This window comes from Rhamphochromis sp. 'chilingali' (genome assembly GCF_963969265.1).
Source record: "Rhamphochromis sp. 'chilingali' genome assembly, chromosome: 8".
In the NCBI taxonomy this organism is placed as follows: Eukaryota; Metazoa; Chordata; class Actinopteri; order Cichliformes; family Cichlidae; genus Rhamphochromis; species Rhamphochromis sp. 'chilingali'.
In genome coordinates this window covers 11,531,423-11,549,856 of record NC_137935.1, presented here as the reverse complement: position 1 = coordinate 11,549,856, position 18,434 = coordinate 11,531,423, and the positions used below count along the sequence as shown (strand labels likewise).

Genomic DNA, 18,434 nt, shown 5'->3' with positions numbered 1-18,434 from the left:
AATAAAGGTTATCTTATCTTATCTTATTATTTAAATGATCGTTACTTATTGAACTTATGTTATTTCATCAGGGTTGTGTTTACTGCCAGATTCTTCATGTGGTCAATACTGGTTTATAAGGCATTTCTATTGCTTGGGACACCAATCTATTCTGACTTTAAGAAGAAAAGGTTTCTTCATATATAAACTGGACATGTCAGATATCAGTTATTCAGATTACTTTAGCTGACTTTAGCTGACAAAGATATAATTGATCTGCTCTTTGACACTGAAGATTAAGATTCGTATTTTCCTTTTTATTTTTTTGTAAAACAACACAGTCAGTCATGCCCATGCATACCATTTATCATGGTACTGCTAAATTAGCAGAACAGCAAAGATATTCTCTATAACACTGTTGAGACTGTGCATGTATGGGTGCAGCAACCTGAGGGAGCTGGGCTAAATCTGTCTAACCTGAATGGACAGGATTTGCTGTCTCATGCTCCCAACAGTGACAAATACACAAGCAAAAAGCAAAACTAGAGAAAAATCATCCAGGAGGGATCAGAAGAGAGCAATGGCCTCTGGTAAAACTGTTTGCAAAACCATTTCATTTACAGGGGTTGTCTTGTTGTTGCCATCTCTTCAGGGCACCATGGTTACTGTCATGTGCACAAAAGCGGATTAAATGGATTCACAACAGATTATGCTTCCTAGATGGGGTCAGTGATATGTTAAAGAAATCGCTCATTAAGGTCTAGTAGCTCACAAATGTCAGCAGAGTGTGACAGAGTATAAAAACAAATATAAAATCGAATTAATATTTAAACCACGCTGTAAAAAAGAATTACGTAGAAAAACAGAAAATGTCCTGGTAATTTTCTGTTTTGACTTCGCTGCACTCAAATGAAGTCCAGAGTCACCAGATTTCAATCCAACGGGATGTGGGAACTTAAAAGATTCACATTACGGATGTGCATCTAAAAAAGCTGCAGCAACTGTGTGACCAAAATCTTAGTAGGAGTGTTTCCAGCACCTTGTTGACTCTGCCATTTAGAGTTTAAGCCGATCTGAAGGCAAAAGGGGTCCAACTTTGTAATAGCAAGCTGTATCTAATAAAGTGGCTGGTGATTGTTTTTCAGGCAACACTTTAACAAAATTTATATTTTATTACAGCAGTTAATTATGTTGATCATTTTCATGAACGAGTGTTGATGGCTTTATCTTCTCTCGTTTCATAAAGGATGCCATGGATCAAATGCCAAAGGAGGAACGCCCCTTTGAATTCAAACAGCTCTTACTGTGGCCGCCACATAGACATTTCTGTCACTTCACTCAGTTTGTGTGTTCTGGGAAATTCAATATGTTTAAATAACATAACATAACATTAACATTCTCAGGACTTTTTACATTTACTTTCACATGTATTAGTAGTATGTTATTCATTAACGGTATCCAAATATTTCAGCTATTTTTCAGCCCTTTCTGTGCCATACAATGTATAAATTTAATTTCCTTTAAATAATACATAATAATTATGTAGATACATAATTTTCTAATAAAAAAAATAACAGAGTGCAACAAAGTTTCCTTGAACACCATTTTATTAGATAAGTTAGTGAAATTATTCAGAACAAACATCATAAAGTTATATAAGGACCAGATCATAAACTGTCCCCTGTGTTTCAGTCATTACTCACATTACCTGTGAGATGCTACTCTGTAAGATTCCCTGAAGTACACTATCATATAATTAGCAAGAACAACATGACCTTAAGCTATAGCCCCACACACTGACACAAATCCCTAACTTACGTGGATACGCATTTCTTTTAGCGTTTAATTCTAAACGCTGAAAACCAGCTCTAACACTGTTTAAAAAAAGACTGCCACTGTGATTACACTGTAGAAACAGGTAGAGTGGGTAGAAATGGAACCTCCAACCTCATCACTGCATTTGTTAGATGTTTAAGATGAGGCTCTGGCTGCTGGGCAGGGGTTAGCATATACTCAGCTTTAATATCTCTCTGGGCTTTTAACTAGCCTTGTGTTTGCATGGTGTGTGTGCAGATATTTGCAAAGAGCTAATGTTGAGTTAGTTGTATAATGCAGTTGCTTCCATCATGGATGCAGTTTGTGCTTTTACCATTGTGCTCTTGTCAATTCATGCAAAACAAGAAATACAAGTAATGTCCTTATTTTTACTCCTCAGAAGTTGATTCCCATTTTACAATTTTCCTGCTGCTTACACACGAACTAAAATCAGCTGGTTATAGAGCAACAGCAAGACATGATTAACAGTTTTTTCTTTCTATTTGGCCATCCTCCAGATGATTGGAAGAACCTTTAAAAGGCCAGTAGTGCTATAATTGTTACAACTGTGTTGTATTACTGAAAAATGTACCGTAATCTGATTACAGCAGCATGTTACACCCAATGCTGGTCGTCAGTTTCATAAAGGAGAAGAATTGGTCTTATTAATTCAGGAGCGTCTCGTGGTGCAACTCTAAGACTTCTGCTCTGTTGCTAACATCTGAACCTCTCCAATCTGAAAGAAAAGTTATGTTAATGTTACCTTTTTATAACACCACATAATACAAGAAAACAAAAAAAGTTAAATAAGTCACAATTAAAAGAAAATGAAAACAACAGTAAATCACAAACCAGAACATGAGGAGGGGCACCGAGCACGTATATAACAGCGTTGACAACGTCTTTTGCTTCCAAAGGCTGCAAGAGAAATGAAAATATTATTTTTTTTAATCCGAGTAATCATCTAAATAGTACATGAACTGCCGAAATAATAATCTTACCTTATATGCAGAGAAAACTCTGGCTTTTATATCTGGATTGTTGCTATAGAGCCGCAAAGGAAATTCAGTCTTCACTAAGCTGGGAGAAATGCTCTGCAAAAGAGTAGATACTGAAAAGAACTTCAGGAAGCATTGTGCATGTGTGTCATAGAAGCTTATATTGGTGGTAAAGGCAGCCTTGGAGCTGGTTACAATGTTTTAAAGCCTTACTGTGGCTCGGATATGGGTGTTTTCTGCACGGAGCTCCTGCCTTAAGCCCTCAGTCAGAGCGGTTACAGCAAACTTGGTGGCGGTGTAGAAATGTGCATCAGCAAGGGGAATCACATGATGTCCACATACACTAAAACAGCAGGCAATTTGTTAGCTTTTACACAGATGGGCATTAAACAACATGTATTGATCTTTAAGTTATTCCTTTAAAGCCATGTCTGATTGATTCAAGAAAATCTGTGGCCCACCACAGAGCTGTATCAGGTCTGTAACAATCATTTTGTTTTGATGATTTGATAATGATAATTCCTGAGCTGTGCACCTTTTCCAGCGCAGACATTTTTTCTGTGTGTTCCATGTGGGCCAAGAGGTTTTTGGATTCTCTTGGCTGTTTACTGTTCTGTTGTTGGTCCTTCAGGGTTTCATTTTCTAGCCATAATTCCTGTTTGGTTTTCTGTGATTTTATCATCAGCTTAGATTTTGCTTTCTTTCATATTTCTCAGGTATAGTTATCATTTAATAAATCAACAGATTAACTAAATCACTTTTTTCTGATTTAGCTCAGCTCTTATCCCTGACACTTTTTCTTATGGACTGTGTGCTGGCTAAGAATAAATGAGGCATCTTTGGTTCCTGCCCTCTGCCTCTCTGCATCCTGCATTTGGATGCATCTCTTCAAGATTCTAAAACCGTAACAGTAAGTTTTTCTATCATTGTTAATGTAGCAGGAATGTTGTATTATAACTATGTGTAGATGAAACCAACAGTGTATGCGACATGCGGGCTCGTCATTGTACATCAGCAAATAAAAATGCACCTGTTTATGTTTATGATGTGCCCATCGTCAACATGTCTCTCTTTCATTGACTGATATGCTTCACGCGCGCAGATACTCAATCCAAAAACGTTCACCTGCAAGAGACCGAGAAGAAGAAAAAAAACTTTACATTTAATCATTTCTTCTTGTGCACAAGTGTAAATTAACCCACAGTGTTAATTCTTACTCAGGTGCAACATTAAAAGCACTGATAGGTTACATTTATTATTTTAATGTATTGTTCTGCTGGGACACCCTTGATGTTACTTTGAAAGAAATCACAAACATCGCTGCAGACCAATCCAGGAGATAACACTGAGCTCTTACATCCATCATGTTCTTCCAGCCGCTGGTTTTGCCACTTAGCAGCGGCTCTGGGTGAGCCAAGCCGGCGTTGTTGATGCACACGTCCACGCCTCTGTGCTGCTCTTTGATCGCTGCAAACATGGACAGAATCTCCTCCTCGTTGGTCAAATCACACTTGAAAGGCACCAGAACACCAGAGTGGCCGGCACTCTGACACTCTGCTGCCAGTTTCTGAAACCAAGCAGGAAACAAAAACAGACTTCAGAATCCCATGTGTGTTTAATGTATGTAAAAATCGTTCACAATTTAGATTTATATAAACTTAGTGTAAATAAGTAGATTTAAGTTTTCACTTTGCATATCACCTCTAAGTTTACAGATTGAAGTCAACTGAAGAATCATTAACCAAAGTCTTAAAGGGAAAAAAAAGCTGCCGTTTTAACATAAAGCTGCCGTCATATTCTGTCTGAAAAGATGACAAACTTCAGGATTCCCTTTGTGTGTTTGCTCTGTGTTTCAATCTACCATTTAAACATTTACAGTGAGGAACATAAGTATTTGAAAACCCTGCGATTTTGCAAGTTCTCCCACTTAGAAATCATGGAGTGGTCTGATATTCACATTGTAGGTGCATTCCCTCCGTGAGATACAGCATTTAAAACACAATTCAGGAAATCACATTGTATGATTTTCAAAGAAGCAAGAATTCTGGCTCTCAAAGACCTGTTACTATGCCTTTAAAAAGTCCACGTCTACTCCACTTATTAATCTAAATTAGTAGCACCTGTCTGAGCTTTTTAAAGACACCTGTCCACCCTACAGCCAGTCAGACTCCAACTGCCTCCATGGGCAAGACCACAGAGCTGTCAAAAGAAATCAGAGATAAAATTGTGGACCTCCACAAGGCAGGAAAGGGCTACGGGGCAATTGCCAAGCAGCAATTGTTAGAAAACGGAAGAGGCTAAAGACGACTGTCTCCCTTGGACTGGGCCTCCATACAAGATCTCACTTCATGGGGTATCACTGATGATAAGAAAGGTGAGGAATCAGCCCTCAACTACACAGGAGGAGCTGGTTAATGTAATGAAGAGAGCTGGGACCACAGTTTTAGAGGTCACTGTCAGTAGAACACGTGGTCTCAAATCATGCATTGCACGGAAGGTTACCCTGCTCAAGTCATCACATGTCCAGGCCCGTCTGAAGTTTGACAGTGACGATCTGGATGATCCAGAGGAGGTGTGGGAGAAAGTCATGTGGTCAGATGAGACCAAAATAGAACTTTTTGGTCTAAACTTCACTTGCAGAGGAAAAAGAAGGATGAGTTGCATCCCAAGAACACCATCCCTACTGTGAAGATTTGGGGGTGGAAACATCATGCTTTTCTGCTAAGGGGACAGGATGAATGAGGTCACCATTCAGAATTCTTGCTGATTTCCAAGTGTTCAAATACTTACGTGCAGCAGTGCAATACAAATAAATTTTTGCTTGAGGCTCTTTGTGAACAGCTCACAAAGAGTATACTATACAGCAGGCACATGATTATGCAGTGATGCCTGCCAAAGACATTTTCTACATTTCTGTGGTTTTGAGGTGTGACACAAACTGTGAATTGCACAATCAACACATAGGTTTATGAGGAAAAATACATCTAACTCTGCTGAAAAATGATCCTCATAGCATTAGATATCAACCAATACTTCGTGACAGAGTCACTTTACATTAAATTACTCCCCGCAGAAACTGCAAACCTGTATTTTTCCGACGTCCCTGGCGCAGCCCACCACTTTCATTCCGAGCCTTGCCAGCTCTACAGCTATAGCCGCCCCAATCCCGACCGAGGCTCCGGTCACCAAAGCCACTCTGCCCCGCCAGCGCTCCATCACAGCCCGGACGCCGGTGTTCAGAAAGAACAAGGAAAGAATCACAAGTATAAAGAGCGTGAGTGACGAGTGTCCTGTGATATAAAGCATTTATATAAACATCTCAAACATAACTGACACCGAGGCTGCAGCACATTGGCACAGCAGAATTCCTCCTCCTCCTGAGTGTACCCTGGTGCCACGCTACGCCCCACGCTCTAAAACAGGTTTGTGTGCTGCATTAAAATCAGGTGCAAACATAGGAAAACAGATCAATCAGCTCTGTTGTTGTAATTAAATACTTCAAGGGAATTCAGATTGCACAAACTGATCAAAAGCAAGTAAAACTCCGACTTAAATTTAAGAGTCACATCTAGTATTAGTATTTATTTCAGTACTGGCTATACATTCCTTTGCACCATCTAATGTGCTTCTAAACGGACACAGGAAAAGTTGAGTTTATATAACGATAAATACATGGATAGATTTATGCAAATATTTTTAGGATTGGTTTGTTCACTTATTTGCAGGTATTAGTAATGTGGAATGGACATTATAGAAATATATATGAGCTATTTTACCACTGATTTATGTATTTTTTATCTTAAATATATTACTATGTTAAGCAATTCTTTTTGAATACTGAAATATATAATTTGAGATATTTTCATACTTAAGGTTTAATGTTTTACACCATAAAGTTTTTCTAACAAATATCCGTGAAGTGCAATTAGATAGGGAAGTACAACAAAGTTCCCCCCAAAATAATTACTTGATTATTTCATACCTTAGTATATAATGTCTATAACAACTTCATAAAACTGTTTAATGACAAGTTAAAATCATCTTCATAACTGTTTAATGACAAGTTAAAATCATCTTCATAAATGTAGCAAAGAAGTATAAAAAAAAAATTCACTCCATTATTTGACAAGGTCACATGGTGTAGTTCTATAAGGGCTGCTCTGTCGCTTGCACCTGCTTTATCGGGAGTGTCCTTGTAGAGTCATGGAGCAAATTCAGTCTCCAATAAACCAGAGAAAATGCACTGCAAAAAAGAGTGGATACTGAGGAAACTCAGAAGAGTTGTGCAGGTGTCTCACAGAAACTGAAATTATGTGATTAATGTATGTGAGAGTGGGAAACTCCAGCAGATCCCAGGAACAATATCAGACCTCTGTTCAGAAGAACACAGTCCTAGAAGAGCGCACCTTCATACTCCCAGGGTCTGGTAGAGGACCCGAGCTTTAAGGATAAACTACCCGCAGGAGAGAGAGGGGATTAAAAAAAACAATGAAGTCTAGTTACAGAGTTTCAAAACACATGGCATTTGTTTATGCCATTACTACACATTAACTAAACACACAAGAAGCCAGCAGGAAGCACATTAGGAGCAAAGCGAGCTGGAACACAGTGTGACACAACAGAGCACACAAGCAAACCGAGACTTTAAAAACACAGGACATGGAAAAACAAAACCGAAGGAAAGCAGAAAAGACAACTCACAAAGTAAAGCCGAAAGTAACCAACTAGACACAGCACTGTGAGAAAAACACACAGCATAGAGAAACATGTGGGAGGCTACAGTCAACTAAAACACAAAGAATCCACCTCTAAGACTACTTATCATTTTAAGTATAAAACAGAATGTACGATGCTGGAATACTGACAGAGACACAAAAAAAATAAAAGAAACTCAGTCAATTAGTAATCAAAACCACAGCTTAAGAATAACAACGAGTCAGTAGGTTCACCATTTTATTTAATTATTTACATGTATTTGTGATGTGTCACTTATTGATATTACATAAATATATTTTCTATTTATTTTTGCATTTTCTTTTTCTAAAATTTTTACAATTATCTTACATATCTTGCTATACTTCATTAATACTACTAATGCTTAATTTCTCAAGTACATTTATACTTAAGGTTCAGACATGGTTTTTAAACGATAAAGATTTTATTAAAAATCAGACTTCCCTTAATGCAATTTAAAAAAAGAAAGAAAAAAAAGAAAGAAAAAAGAAATGCAACAAATTTCCCCTGAAGATTGTTTTTTATTTTATACATTTGTGAAAAAAAAATAACACCATAAAATTGTTTCATGATCGTATCAAGTCATTATCTTTTAAAATGTTGTAAAGAAGTGAAATCTGTCATTGTATAATTTGAGAGGGTCTTGTGGTGCAGCTCTAAGACACCTGCTCTGTCCCTCGCATCTGAATGTCTCCAATCTGAAACAAAAGTTACGTGAACGTTGTCTTATTATGAGTCAAAGTTAAACAGGAAAGTCTTAATAAGACACAATAAAAAGCATAAAAACAAGAGCAAAGCACAAACCTGAACATGAGGAGGGGCACTGAGCACATATACAACAGAACTGGCAACATCTTTTGCTTCCAGAGGCTGTGAGAGAAGTGAAAAGTGACTGAATACTCTTTACTTGAGTAATCATATCAACGATACTTTAATTATAGGAATGATCCCTTTACCTTATATTCTGAGTATAGACCAGCAGCCTTATCAGGATCGTCTTTGAAGAGCCGTGGACCAAATTCAGTCTCCACTAAACCAGGAGAAATGCTCTGCAAGAAAAAAAAAAAAATCATGAGGGAACTCCTGTACGTACTGTGTATGCGTCTCATAGCAACTGTTACTAGCATTATGAATTATACTAGCACTTTATGAGCTGGTTATGGTATATTTTAAAGCCTTACCGTGGCTCGGATATGAGTTTTTTCTGCACGCAGTTCTTGCCTCAGGCCCTCAGTCAGAGCGGTTACAGCAAACTTGGTGGCGGTGTAGAAATGTGTAGTTGCATTGGGAAGTACACGATGACCGGACATACTGCAACATCAAACAGATTACAAACCTGAGCAGGTAAGCAGAAATAACATTAAAAGTTCTTCTTTTAAAAGGCAAGTCTGACTGAATGATGCAAGAACTTCTGTGGCACACAGAAGCTGAGGTCCAGAGCTGCAAAAACTGGTTTATACTCACAAAAATTGCTTAAGTCCAAAATCTGGATTTGATAGTTTGATACTGATCTCCAGTCTGGATTTTCCTTCAGCTTTCATATTAGTTTGGGTTCTGGTTGGCCAAAATAACTGGAGATGTCACTTTATTTAGGACAGTTTTATGAACATTTTAAATACTGTCTGACATTTTTTTTGATGGTTTATCCTGCAGATGAATAAACACTGACCTCAATGAGGTCTTTAAAATCTGGACTCAGTTATTTTGCAAATTTCTAAATGTTGTAATAACAGGCATTTTGTCAAAGCAAAGTGATGGCTGTTTCAGTGCAAAAAAGGTCCGATCCCTACAGAAAACAGAAATCACTTCGGTGTTAGGGCTGTCCGATATAACGATATATATCGGAAGACGATATGAAAAAGTCTATCTTTTCATATTACGCTATCATTTGTTTCATGGTGTCACAAAATAAACTGTTTACGACCATATTTTTTCATCGTTTTGATGGTCACTGTAGTGGCTATATTAATTTCTTAAAAATCTCTCTTTCTCTTATATTTAAAATAACCACACTACGGACGGACAAGTGACTGTTTTTACATGTTGTCATTAGCAGCTACGACGGTAAACCCAGTGTGTGGCTCCGTCATCCGCTTGTTTATTTTCCACATAAACCTTTTACAATAAAGCTCAAGATCCTGTTGAGATGTTTCAAAATAAACTGAAATGATGACAAACAGAAAGACCACTCAAAACAAATTGAGGACCTTATTTCTAAACGAGGGGCTAGCTCTGTAGCATGGATATGGTTTGGTTATGAAAAGTCTGACATGGACCAGAAAACTGTGCTCTGCAAATTATGCAGGAAACCGATCTCCACCTCAGACTCTAACACGGCAAACCTCTTTAACCACCAACACAAGAGTCACGCAAAAGATTATGGAGAGAGTTTATGGATGAGAAGCAAAAAAAGAGCAGTCAGGTGCTTAAAATAAACCTTAGACTCAAACGTTAAAAAACAGGCTTTTCCAAGCAACACGCCATGTAATAAATTCATCCGAGTCAAGGTTTCTGGATAACTGGAGAATATTCCTCATTGAAAAGGGTGCCAGAGGGGTTTTCTATGAAGCCAGATTAATGGCTTAGCAAACTGAGGCTTGAGCATAAAGGCACAATTTTCTCTCTAACTTGGCCAAATAAGCACAGTAAGAGCAGGTTGTGTTCTGAGTTTTCATCTAAAATTGACTGGTAGCGCCATGCTTTAGCTGATTTCGTTCTTTTCTTTTCTTTTTTTTTAATTCATAGCATGTTTTAAGTGAAATACAGATTCTCTGCTGGGGGAAAATGTTTTATATGTCCAAGTTTTTAAGCTGAACTTTATGAAAACCACTGAAGAAAGCATTGCATTGTCGTGGGAATGTACATGTATTAGTTTGGTGATTTGTTTTTAACTTTGATTCTGCTGGAAGTGCAGCAGAACACACACCAAGAGTCTTTGTTCAAGCAATCAAGTTAGTTTCCCTTTGATATATTGACAACATAAAGAAATTTCCATGTCTCCTGTGTTAACCTGTGGGACAATAGGCTGCACCAAGAGGGAACTCAATGATAAAATAATTTAATTAAACTTAAATTTGTTTATTTTACCGCTCTTTGAGCAAAATCCCAAGATTTGCAGCATTAACCTTTTGTCTTATTTGCAATTGTTGAATTTCGCTGCTATAGGTTTTATATTTTTTCTTTAGCGATTTTTAATCCGTATTTTAACATTATTGTCAACAAAACGCCTGTTTTTAGTGTGCTCAGCGCATGAAACAGAAAGTCCCACTCAACAGAGAAAGTTGACAACCACCATTGTGACAACCGTTACTACCATAATGGGGCTTTAGGTTTTGCTGAGCCAGCTAACCTAAAGAAAGCCTGGCTGTGTTGAACTTCATCCGTAATACACCCCTCAGCACAACTGCACCGACAGGCAGCATTGTGTAAACTTACCTGCTTGAATGTGACGAAGTTCATTAAAATGTAAAAGTCCTGCCCTCATTTCACTTGTAGCTTTCTTTCAAAGTTAGAAAATGTCGGCCATTTAAAAATAAAAAATTGTGCAGAGTTGCAAAATTAATATCATATTCACAATCTGAATAGAGAACATGCCAACATGAAAACATATGTGTGTTCTTATTAATTCAACAGTTTTTCACTTCACAAGCTTGCACAAGCAAATAAAACTGCACCTGTTTATGTTTATGATGTGCCCATCATCCACGTTTCTCTCTTTCATTGACTGATACGCCTCACGCGTGCAAATACTCAACCCAAGGATGTTCACCTGCAAGAAAACAAACAGAGAAATCTTGCACAACAAAGGTTTTTAAGCAACTTTGAATTCTGTTTAAAACTGTTTGAAAGTGTTAATGTTTAAACAATACCACAGCAGTAAAATCACTGATGGGTGACCTTTGTCACATTTGTTATTTCAGTTCAATGTTTTACTTGAAAACCACTAGTGAATGTCACATCAATGTAAACCAGGATCTGAGCTCTTACATCCATCATGTTCTTCCAGCCGCTGGTTTTGCCACTTAGCAGCGGCTCTGGATGAGCCAAGCCAGCGTTGTTGATGCACACGTCCACACCTTTGTGCTGCTCTTTGATCGCTGCAAACATGGACAGAATCTCCTCCTCTTTGCTCAAGTCACACTTGAAAGGCACCAAAACGCCAGGGTGACCGGCGCTCTGACACTCTGCTGCCAGTTTCTGAAACCAAACAGGAAACAATAACACACTTCAGAATCCCATCTGTGTTTAATGTATGCAAAAATCGTTCAAATGTTAGATCTATATAAAGTTAGTCCGAATAAATAGATTTTGGTTTCACTTTGCATATCACCAGTAGCGGTTTTTGATACGGGCAACACGGGCGGTTACCTGGGGCGGCATCGTGGTGGGGGGGCGGCATCACGGGCATCGGCAAACAAAAAATTAAAAAGAAAATTGCTCGTGCTCATGCTGCCCCGACATCATGCCAGCGCATATTGGGAATGGCATAGGCACCGATCGGTTTTCTATCGCCCATTTGCTGGGAGTAAGGGCGCCCTCCGTTTGCGCCTGCTGCTTGCGGCAAAGGAAGGAGAGGGCGGGGCAGCGGGGGATTCACTGGCTGGCTAGAGCAGCGTCTAATAACCCACCCCCAAAATAAAAACAAACCAACAAACACGAAAACGCCTGACATTATGATACAGACTTATAATTTGCACCGATGATTTTGCGAAATTCTATACGTTCAAAGTGAGCGCGAGAGCCCTCGGTGCGCCTGCTTGCTGCTGAAGTCAAAGTAAACTTTATTGTCATCTCCGCTACATACAGTCCAGTATATAGAGAGACAAGACGGCGAGGTTCCAGTTACAAAAGTGCAAGTAAACAAACAATAAATATAAGAAGAGTAAGAAAATAAATATACACTTAAGACTCGGGGTAAAGGGATAAATAACAATTTAAAATTTATAATTTACAGTTTGATGATTTAAAGTCTCACACACAACACATCGAAAGGGGAGGAGAGCCCTGCTGCTTCCAAATAGAGCACATTTCATTCATAATGCTGTAAATCCAAGCCCATTATGTATTCTTGATTTGAATACTGGGTTGTGTGAAATCCCAGAAATAAACCCTAGACAAAGTGAATCTGTGAACTAAGGTGTAGGTTTATTAAGTTATGTTGTGGTGATCCTCGAGTTGGGGGATGGGTGTTCATACTGGAGTGCAAAATTAAAACCAAGATGGACAAGAACAGTTCAAAGCTATCAGGTGCTCAGTTTAGAAAAAAAGAAAAGAAAAGAAGAGGAGGAGAAACGAAGGATACAGGTAAGCAGATGTGTCATTGGATAATGGCGGGTTATGTATCCTGAAACAATCAGAATCAGAATACTTTATTAATCCCTAAGGAAATTATGTGGGTTACAGTTGCTCCAAGAAGAATTGGTAAAAATAGTAACAGTAACAGACTACTCCAAACTCCAAACAATACATTATGTTACAGATTTAAATATTAATTAGTCATTGTCAATTGTTGATTTGTCCTGTTCTCATTGTATGATGAATTATGATAGCTGTTTGGTAGCCGTTTGCATACTATGCATACTCTCTCAAGACAAGAACTAACAGACTTAAAAACTCCTTTGTCCCACACGCCATCAAACTGTTTAACTCCTCTCTGGAGGGGAGAGGGAGGGGAAACAGGAGGACAAAGGAGGGGGGAACAACTAAGCTGTAGTGCCTCTTCACCTCACTGTGCAATACCTTGTGCAATACTTTTTGTAAATAGTCAACAGTGCAATAGACTCAATACTTGAAATGTGCAATTCACTTGTATTTTTATTTTTTATTCCTATTTATTCTATTTATCCCCTTTGTATATTTTATTTATATTTGTCTCTGTATTTATATATGTGTGTGTGTGTGTGCGTATATATATATATATATAACAATTCTGTAACTGTAACTTCGGTCGTTGCTGTGCTTTTTGGAAGTTGAATTTCCCAGAGGAACCCACCCGAGGGATTAATAAAGTTCTATCGCTCTCTCTCTTCATGTGTGTGTGTGAGTGAGCGTGTGGGGGGGGTGGGGGGTGGCAGAGGGAGTGTTCGCCCAGGGCGCCAAACAGGCTAGGACCGCCACTGCATATCACCACAAAGAGCAGTGCATACCATCTATAAACAGTCAGCTTACGGATCTGTGTTCAGATGTTATACCAACTCGAATCTCTGCCATCTGAATAATCATTGGCCAAAGTCTTAAGGTAAAGAAATCTGCGCAAATGCCGTTTTAACATAAAACCGTCGTCATATTCTGTCTTTCTCATATAATATCACTTTCTGTTGAAAGTAGCATGAGTGACAGTTAGTTGGAATTAACATTTTGTGCGCAAGCTGTTTAACCGACGACTAAAGTGTAAAGCAGAAAAGCGCTATACAAGAACGAGCACAATTAGCGTTTACCAAATAAGTGACACGGCTGCAAATTTTCTGCATAAAGCCAACAATAAACAGCAACATTTACTGTGCGATTTACATTAAATTACTCTTTGCAGAAAGTTTGAGTTTCTATATCAGAGCAAACCTGAATCTTTCCGACGTCCCTGGCACAGCCCACCACTTTCATGCCGAGCCGGACTAACTCTACGGCTATAGCCGCCCCAATCCCGACCGAGGCTCCGGACACCAGAGCCACTCTGCCCCGCCAGCGCTCCATGACAGCCCGGTAACTGCAACACACACGAAAACACCACAAGTATGAAGAAAGGGACGTTGAGCCTGCAGCACAGTGAGCCCTGGAAATGTCAAGCACATGCGAACCGCAAACGTCGCACACTCAGTACGTCATACGTCTCGGCGTATGCGGCGTTCACGTAAATCAGTTGCAAACCGTAGAAAGCAGTAGCATCAGTTCTGTCACTGCGATTACATACCGTACTTCAACCGATCATAGCCTTACTCACATTTAATTGACAGTAACGCATATCTTTCACTTTACTGAAGTTAAAACATATCAACCATTAATAGAACAGACAGACCTGTCACAAATGTAACTCCCACTGCGTATTTGCTCCGTAAAATCAAAGATACGACGTAGAAGCCGTGACTCAAAATCTGTGCAACGGCAAAGAAAGAGCATGGCTTAAGAGGGAATGTATTCATATAGTTTTAAGTCTCTGTGACCACGAGCATTACAGTTTATTTGGATAACTTCTTCACAATAATAACTGTCTCGCCACTGCTCCACCAGGTCACCTCATCTGCCAGTAAGAGGCGCTAAAAAGCAGGGCCGTGCAGAGACGTTTAAAGGGGCGGGTGCTCAAAGTTAAAAAGGTGCACATTGAACCAGGCTGAATAACAACAACACACATTCATCAAGAATCTAATATGGCATCGCATCATACTATATCACTGTTGTGAGGTGGCGACAAGGCAAAGCAAACGTAGCCTATGTTTTACCTGATGGGTACAATGTTGCTGTTGAGGGGTTGCTGCTGATAGTGCTTGAGGGCAGGGCTGTGTTGATCTGAGACTGTAGACATTAAAAAGTCCATAGCAGAGATGGTAGCTGATTAAACAAGTGTCATGAGATAATAAAAAAATGCAAAGATTGGTGACAGCGCTTGGAACCATAAGGCAGCAAAAAACTGTGAGAAATAATGTAGGCTCTGCCTGTGAATCACTCTTTGCTTCTCTTCTTTCTTCCATCCCATCATTTCATATATCACTCTCCACTTGCTGTCTATCTGAGAACAAGGCACAACTTGCTATTGCAATAAACTATAATCTAATCATCCACACCTAACAACTCTTGCACTTAATCTATAATAAAATGATGACAGAAAAATGTTATAGCACTGCCTTTAGTAGCCTCACACAGCTCCTACTGTTTCCTCCTCATGTCTTTACCAGGCATGTCTGGACAATGTTATATCATGAGTAATAATTAAAAAAAAATCCATATACATAAAACAAACACATGCACGCACACACAGTGACATTTTAGACCTTCTTCAGAATACTGTATATACTATGGGCATCACGGTGCTGATCCAGAATCCTTACATTATTATTTGTTACTAGAGCTACAATAATAAAGCAATGAGGAGGGGGAAGTAATAAATATGAAAAAATGTCATTATGATGATTCCATTTGTTTCACTATCCACTCTGTGCAGGGCAAAGCTTATTACATTTTTAAACTGTAGAGATACAATCATTTTACTGCTGTAAAATCCAAATTTTGTCTTATTTAAAATATAAATCTAATATAATCTGCTTCTTAATGTATGTTTTTTAAAATACAGCGTGTGTTTTTTAAAATATTATAATAATGCATAATTATGTGGACATGCATATTAGACCGTTTTTTAGCAAAAAATAATCCCCCCCAGAAAGGCAGGAAAAGCTCTGTAACTTACTTTAAAACTAAATATGTTCACTAAAACGGTGACAGAGCTACAGACCCATGACAGCCTTACACAGTGAGCTAGCAGCTATGACCAGCACTACTTGTGCAGTTAATAAAAGGACAGGTGTGTTCGTCGCGCTGTTGCAAACAAAGCACGCTCATTTGTTTCAGTTCGTCAAATTGCGACAAGACAACTTACCAACGTGTACGTAATAAGCCAATACTCCTGGGTGCTACACACTACAGTGTACGCTGTACACCTACTTACTGGTTTTGTCGCATCACTCTGTATCTCTGAGTTAACTTGTGTTTCTCCTACAGCTCCGGACTGCAAAAAATGCGCGTGCTCTTTGTGAGCTCGTTCCCGGCTCGTAACCAGCGCGTTCTGCCGTCAGGAGCGATTATTGCTTAAATGTGATCATGTGACTGATGCAAGCCAGATCCTTTTATTTAGCAAAACTGTGATTAATAGTATGTATTATTGTTGAGGGGCACAGACAGGACTCCGCACGCACACACACATAAAAAAAAAAATTAAATTAAAAATAAATAAATTAAAAGTTGCCTCAACAAAAGGGCACTTTGGGGACCCATCAGGAAAGGGGCGGGTGCTCAAGCCCCTCCAGCCCCCCCCCCTCTGCACGTGCCTGCTCCTGAGTGTACCCTGGTGCTACGCAACTAGAAATATATATGAGCTATTTTACCACTGATTTGTGTATTTTTATCCCCCCGGATTTCACTATCAACTTAGATATATTACTATTTTAAGCAATTCTTTTTGAATACTGAAATATATATTTTCAGATATTTTCATACTTAAGGTTTAATGTTTTACACCATAAAGTTTTTTCTAACAAATATCCGTGAAGTGCAATTAGATAGGGAAGTACAACAAAGTTCCCCCCAAAATAATTACTTGATTATTTCATACCTTAGAATATAATGTCTATAACAACTTCATAAAACTGTTTAATGACAAGTTAAAATCATCTTCATAAATGTAGCAAAGAAGTAGAAAAAAAAATTCAGTCCATTATTTGACAAGGTCACAGTCCTAGAAGAGCGCACCTTCATACTCCCAGGGTCTGGTAGAGGACCCGAGCTTTAAGGATAAACTACCCGCAGGAGAGAGAGGGGATTAAAAAAAACAATGAAGTCTAGTTACAGAGTTTCAAAACACATGGCATTTGTTTATGCCATTACTACACATTAACTAAACACACAAGAAGCCAGCAGGAAGCACATTAGGAGCAAAGCGAGCTGGAACACAGTGTGACACAACAGAGCACACAAGCAAACCGAGACTTTAAAAACACAGGACATGGAAAAACAAAACCGAAGGAAAGCAGAAAAGACAACTCACAAAGTAAAGCCGAAAGTAACCAACTAGACACAGCACTGTGAGAAAAACACACAGCATAGAGAAACATGTGGGAGGCTACAGTCAACTAAAACACAAAGAATCCACCTCTAAGACTACTTATCATTTTAAGTATAAAACAGAATGTACGATGCTGGAATACTGACAGAGACACAAAAAAATAAAAGAAACTCAGTCAATTAGTAATCAAAACCACAGCTTAAGAATAACAACGAGTCAGTAGGTTCACCATTTTATTTAATTATTTACATGTATTTGTGATGTGTCACTTATTAATATTACATAAATATATTTTCTATTTATTTTTGCATTTTCTTTTTCTAAAATTTTTACAATTATCTTACATATCTTGCTATACTTCATTAATACTACTAATGCTTAATTTCTCAAGTACATTTATACTTAAGGTTCAGACATGGTTTTTAAACGATAAAGATTTTATTAAAAATCAGACTTCCCCTAACCAGCTCACGCACCAAAAGTTTGAAGAGAGGGACGTGCCAAGATAGATATCCCCGACAGAATTAGTTTCCTCTGCGTCGGGAGCGCGCACTAGGTAGGGAGAACGGATCCCGTTGACTCCGCCTCCATTCCAACCAACTAGACGTAGAAACAGTGACGAACTATCAAAAACCTAAAGACGAGTGTACATTACAGTTCAATTTGTGGGTTTCAACTGAAAATGATACGTTTATTGTTCTCATGTGTTATCAGCAGTGTTGGTCAAGTTACTTGAAAATAGTAAGTAGTTACTAATTACTGATTACTTATTTTTAAAAGTAATTAGTTACTTTGTTACTTACCGGTAGTTAGAATTAGGTTAGGGTAGAAACAAATTTCCATAAACGATCCATATAAAATAAAATAAAACTACACTAAGCATTGTTACATTATTATACTGATAAAAATGAACTTTGACACAGAGTCATGTGTACAGAGTTATAATGGATGATGAATTGCAATTCGGTTATAGAGTAACATAAACTGGCTGCTCGCCTAGTTTCTTGGTGTCATCTCAGCATGACACAGCAGAAAAAACCTCATTATCATTAACTTTATTTATTATTATTTGTGGCAGTAGTATTAGTTGCAGCAGTTGGAGTATTTTAAATTGGATTTCTCTTTTAGGAACAGTTGTGGAG

The 18,434-nt window shown here is 38.4% G+C and overlaps 2 protein-coding genes across 4 annotated transcripts; both read right to left on the bottom strand.

The window, feature by feature from the left end:
- Positions 1–1,647: 1,647 nt before the first annotated feature.
- Positions 1,648–7,641, bottom strand: LOC308401471 (dehydrogenase/reductase SDR family member 11-like). Of its 2 annotated transcripts, XM_080889688.1 has the most exons (7): positions 5,877–7,641; positions 4,150–4,359; positions 3,823–3,917; positions 3,006–3,135; positions 2,796–2,888; positions 2,647–2,712; positions 1,648–2,530 (listed from the first exon to the last, which is right to left on the bottom strand). In XM_080889688.1, the coding sequence occupies exons 1-7, from the start codon at positions 6,096–6,098 to the stop codon at positions 2,489–2,491; spliced, it is 858 nt and encodes a 285-aa protein (XP_080745814.1). In that variant the 5' UTR covers positions 6,099–7,641; the 3' UTR covers positions 1,648–2,488. The 2 variants fall into 2 exon arrangements, with proteins under 2 accessions (XP_080745814.1, XP_080745813.1); XM_080889687.1 differs by lacking the exon at positions 1,648–2,530 and having other exon boundaries at positions 2,550–2,712.
- A 386-nt stretch (positions 7,642–8,027) lies between these two features.
- LOC308401162 (dehydrogenase/reductase SDR family member 11-like) lies at positions 8,028–14,352 on the bottom strand. 2 transcript variants are annotated; one of them, XM_080889276.1, is made up of 7 exons: positions 14,085–14,352; positions 11,514–11,723; positions 11,201–11,295; positions 8,708–8,837; positions 8,483–8,575; positions 8,331–8,396; positions 8,028–8,224 (listed from the first exon to the last, which is right to left on the bottom strand). In XM_080889276.1, exons 1-7 carry the CDS (start codon positions 14,214–14,216, stop codon positions 8,183–8,185), a joined length of 768 nt encoding a protein of 255 aa, XP_080745402.1. In that variant the 5' UTR covers positions 14,217–14,352; the 3' UTR covers positions 8,028–8,182. The 2 variants fall into 2 exon arrangements, with proteins under 2 accessions (XP_080745402.1, XP_080745403.1); XM_080889277.1 differs by lacking the exon at positions 14,085–14,352 and adding an exon at positions 11,895–12,404.
- Between the last annotated feature and the right edge of the window lie 4,082 nt (positions 14,353–18,434).

What these genes read in the sequence shown, in the direction of transcription:
- LOC308401162 (XM_080889276.1), bottom strand. Translation starts at nt 14,216, where the DNA reads ATGGAGCGCTGGCGGGGCAGAGTGGCTCTGGTGTCCGGAGCCTCGGTC. An exon ending in AAACTCATATCCGAGCCACG is followed by an intron (nt 8,576 to 8,707) that starts GTAAGGCTTTAA and finishes TTTTTCTTGCAG; the next exon opens with AGCATTTCTCCTGGTTTAGT. An exon ending in GTGCCCCTCCTCATGTTCAG is followed by an intron (nt 8,225 to 8,330) that starts GTTTGTGCTTTG and finishes CTTTTGTTTCAG; the next exon opens with ATTGGAGACATTCAGATGCG.
- LOC308401471 (XM_080889687.1), bottom strand. Translation starts at nt 6,098, where the DNA reads ATGCTTTATATCACAGGACACTCGTCACTCACGCTCTTTATACTTGTG. An exon ending in GCTGGAAGAACATGATGGAT is followed by an intron (nt 3,918 to 4,149) that starts GTAAGAGCTCAG and finishes GGTCTCTTGCAG; the next exon opens with GTGAACGTTTTTGGATTGAG. An exon ending in ACACCCATATCCGAGCCACA is followed by an intron (nt 2,889 to 3,005) that starts GTAAGGCTTTAA and finishes ACTCTTTTGCAG; the next exon opens with AGCATTTCTCCCAGCTTAGT.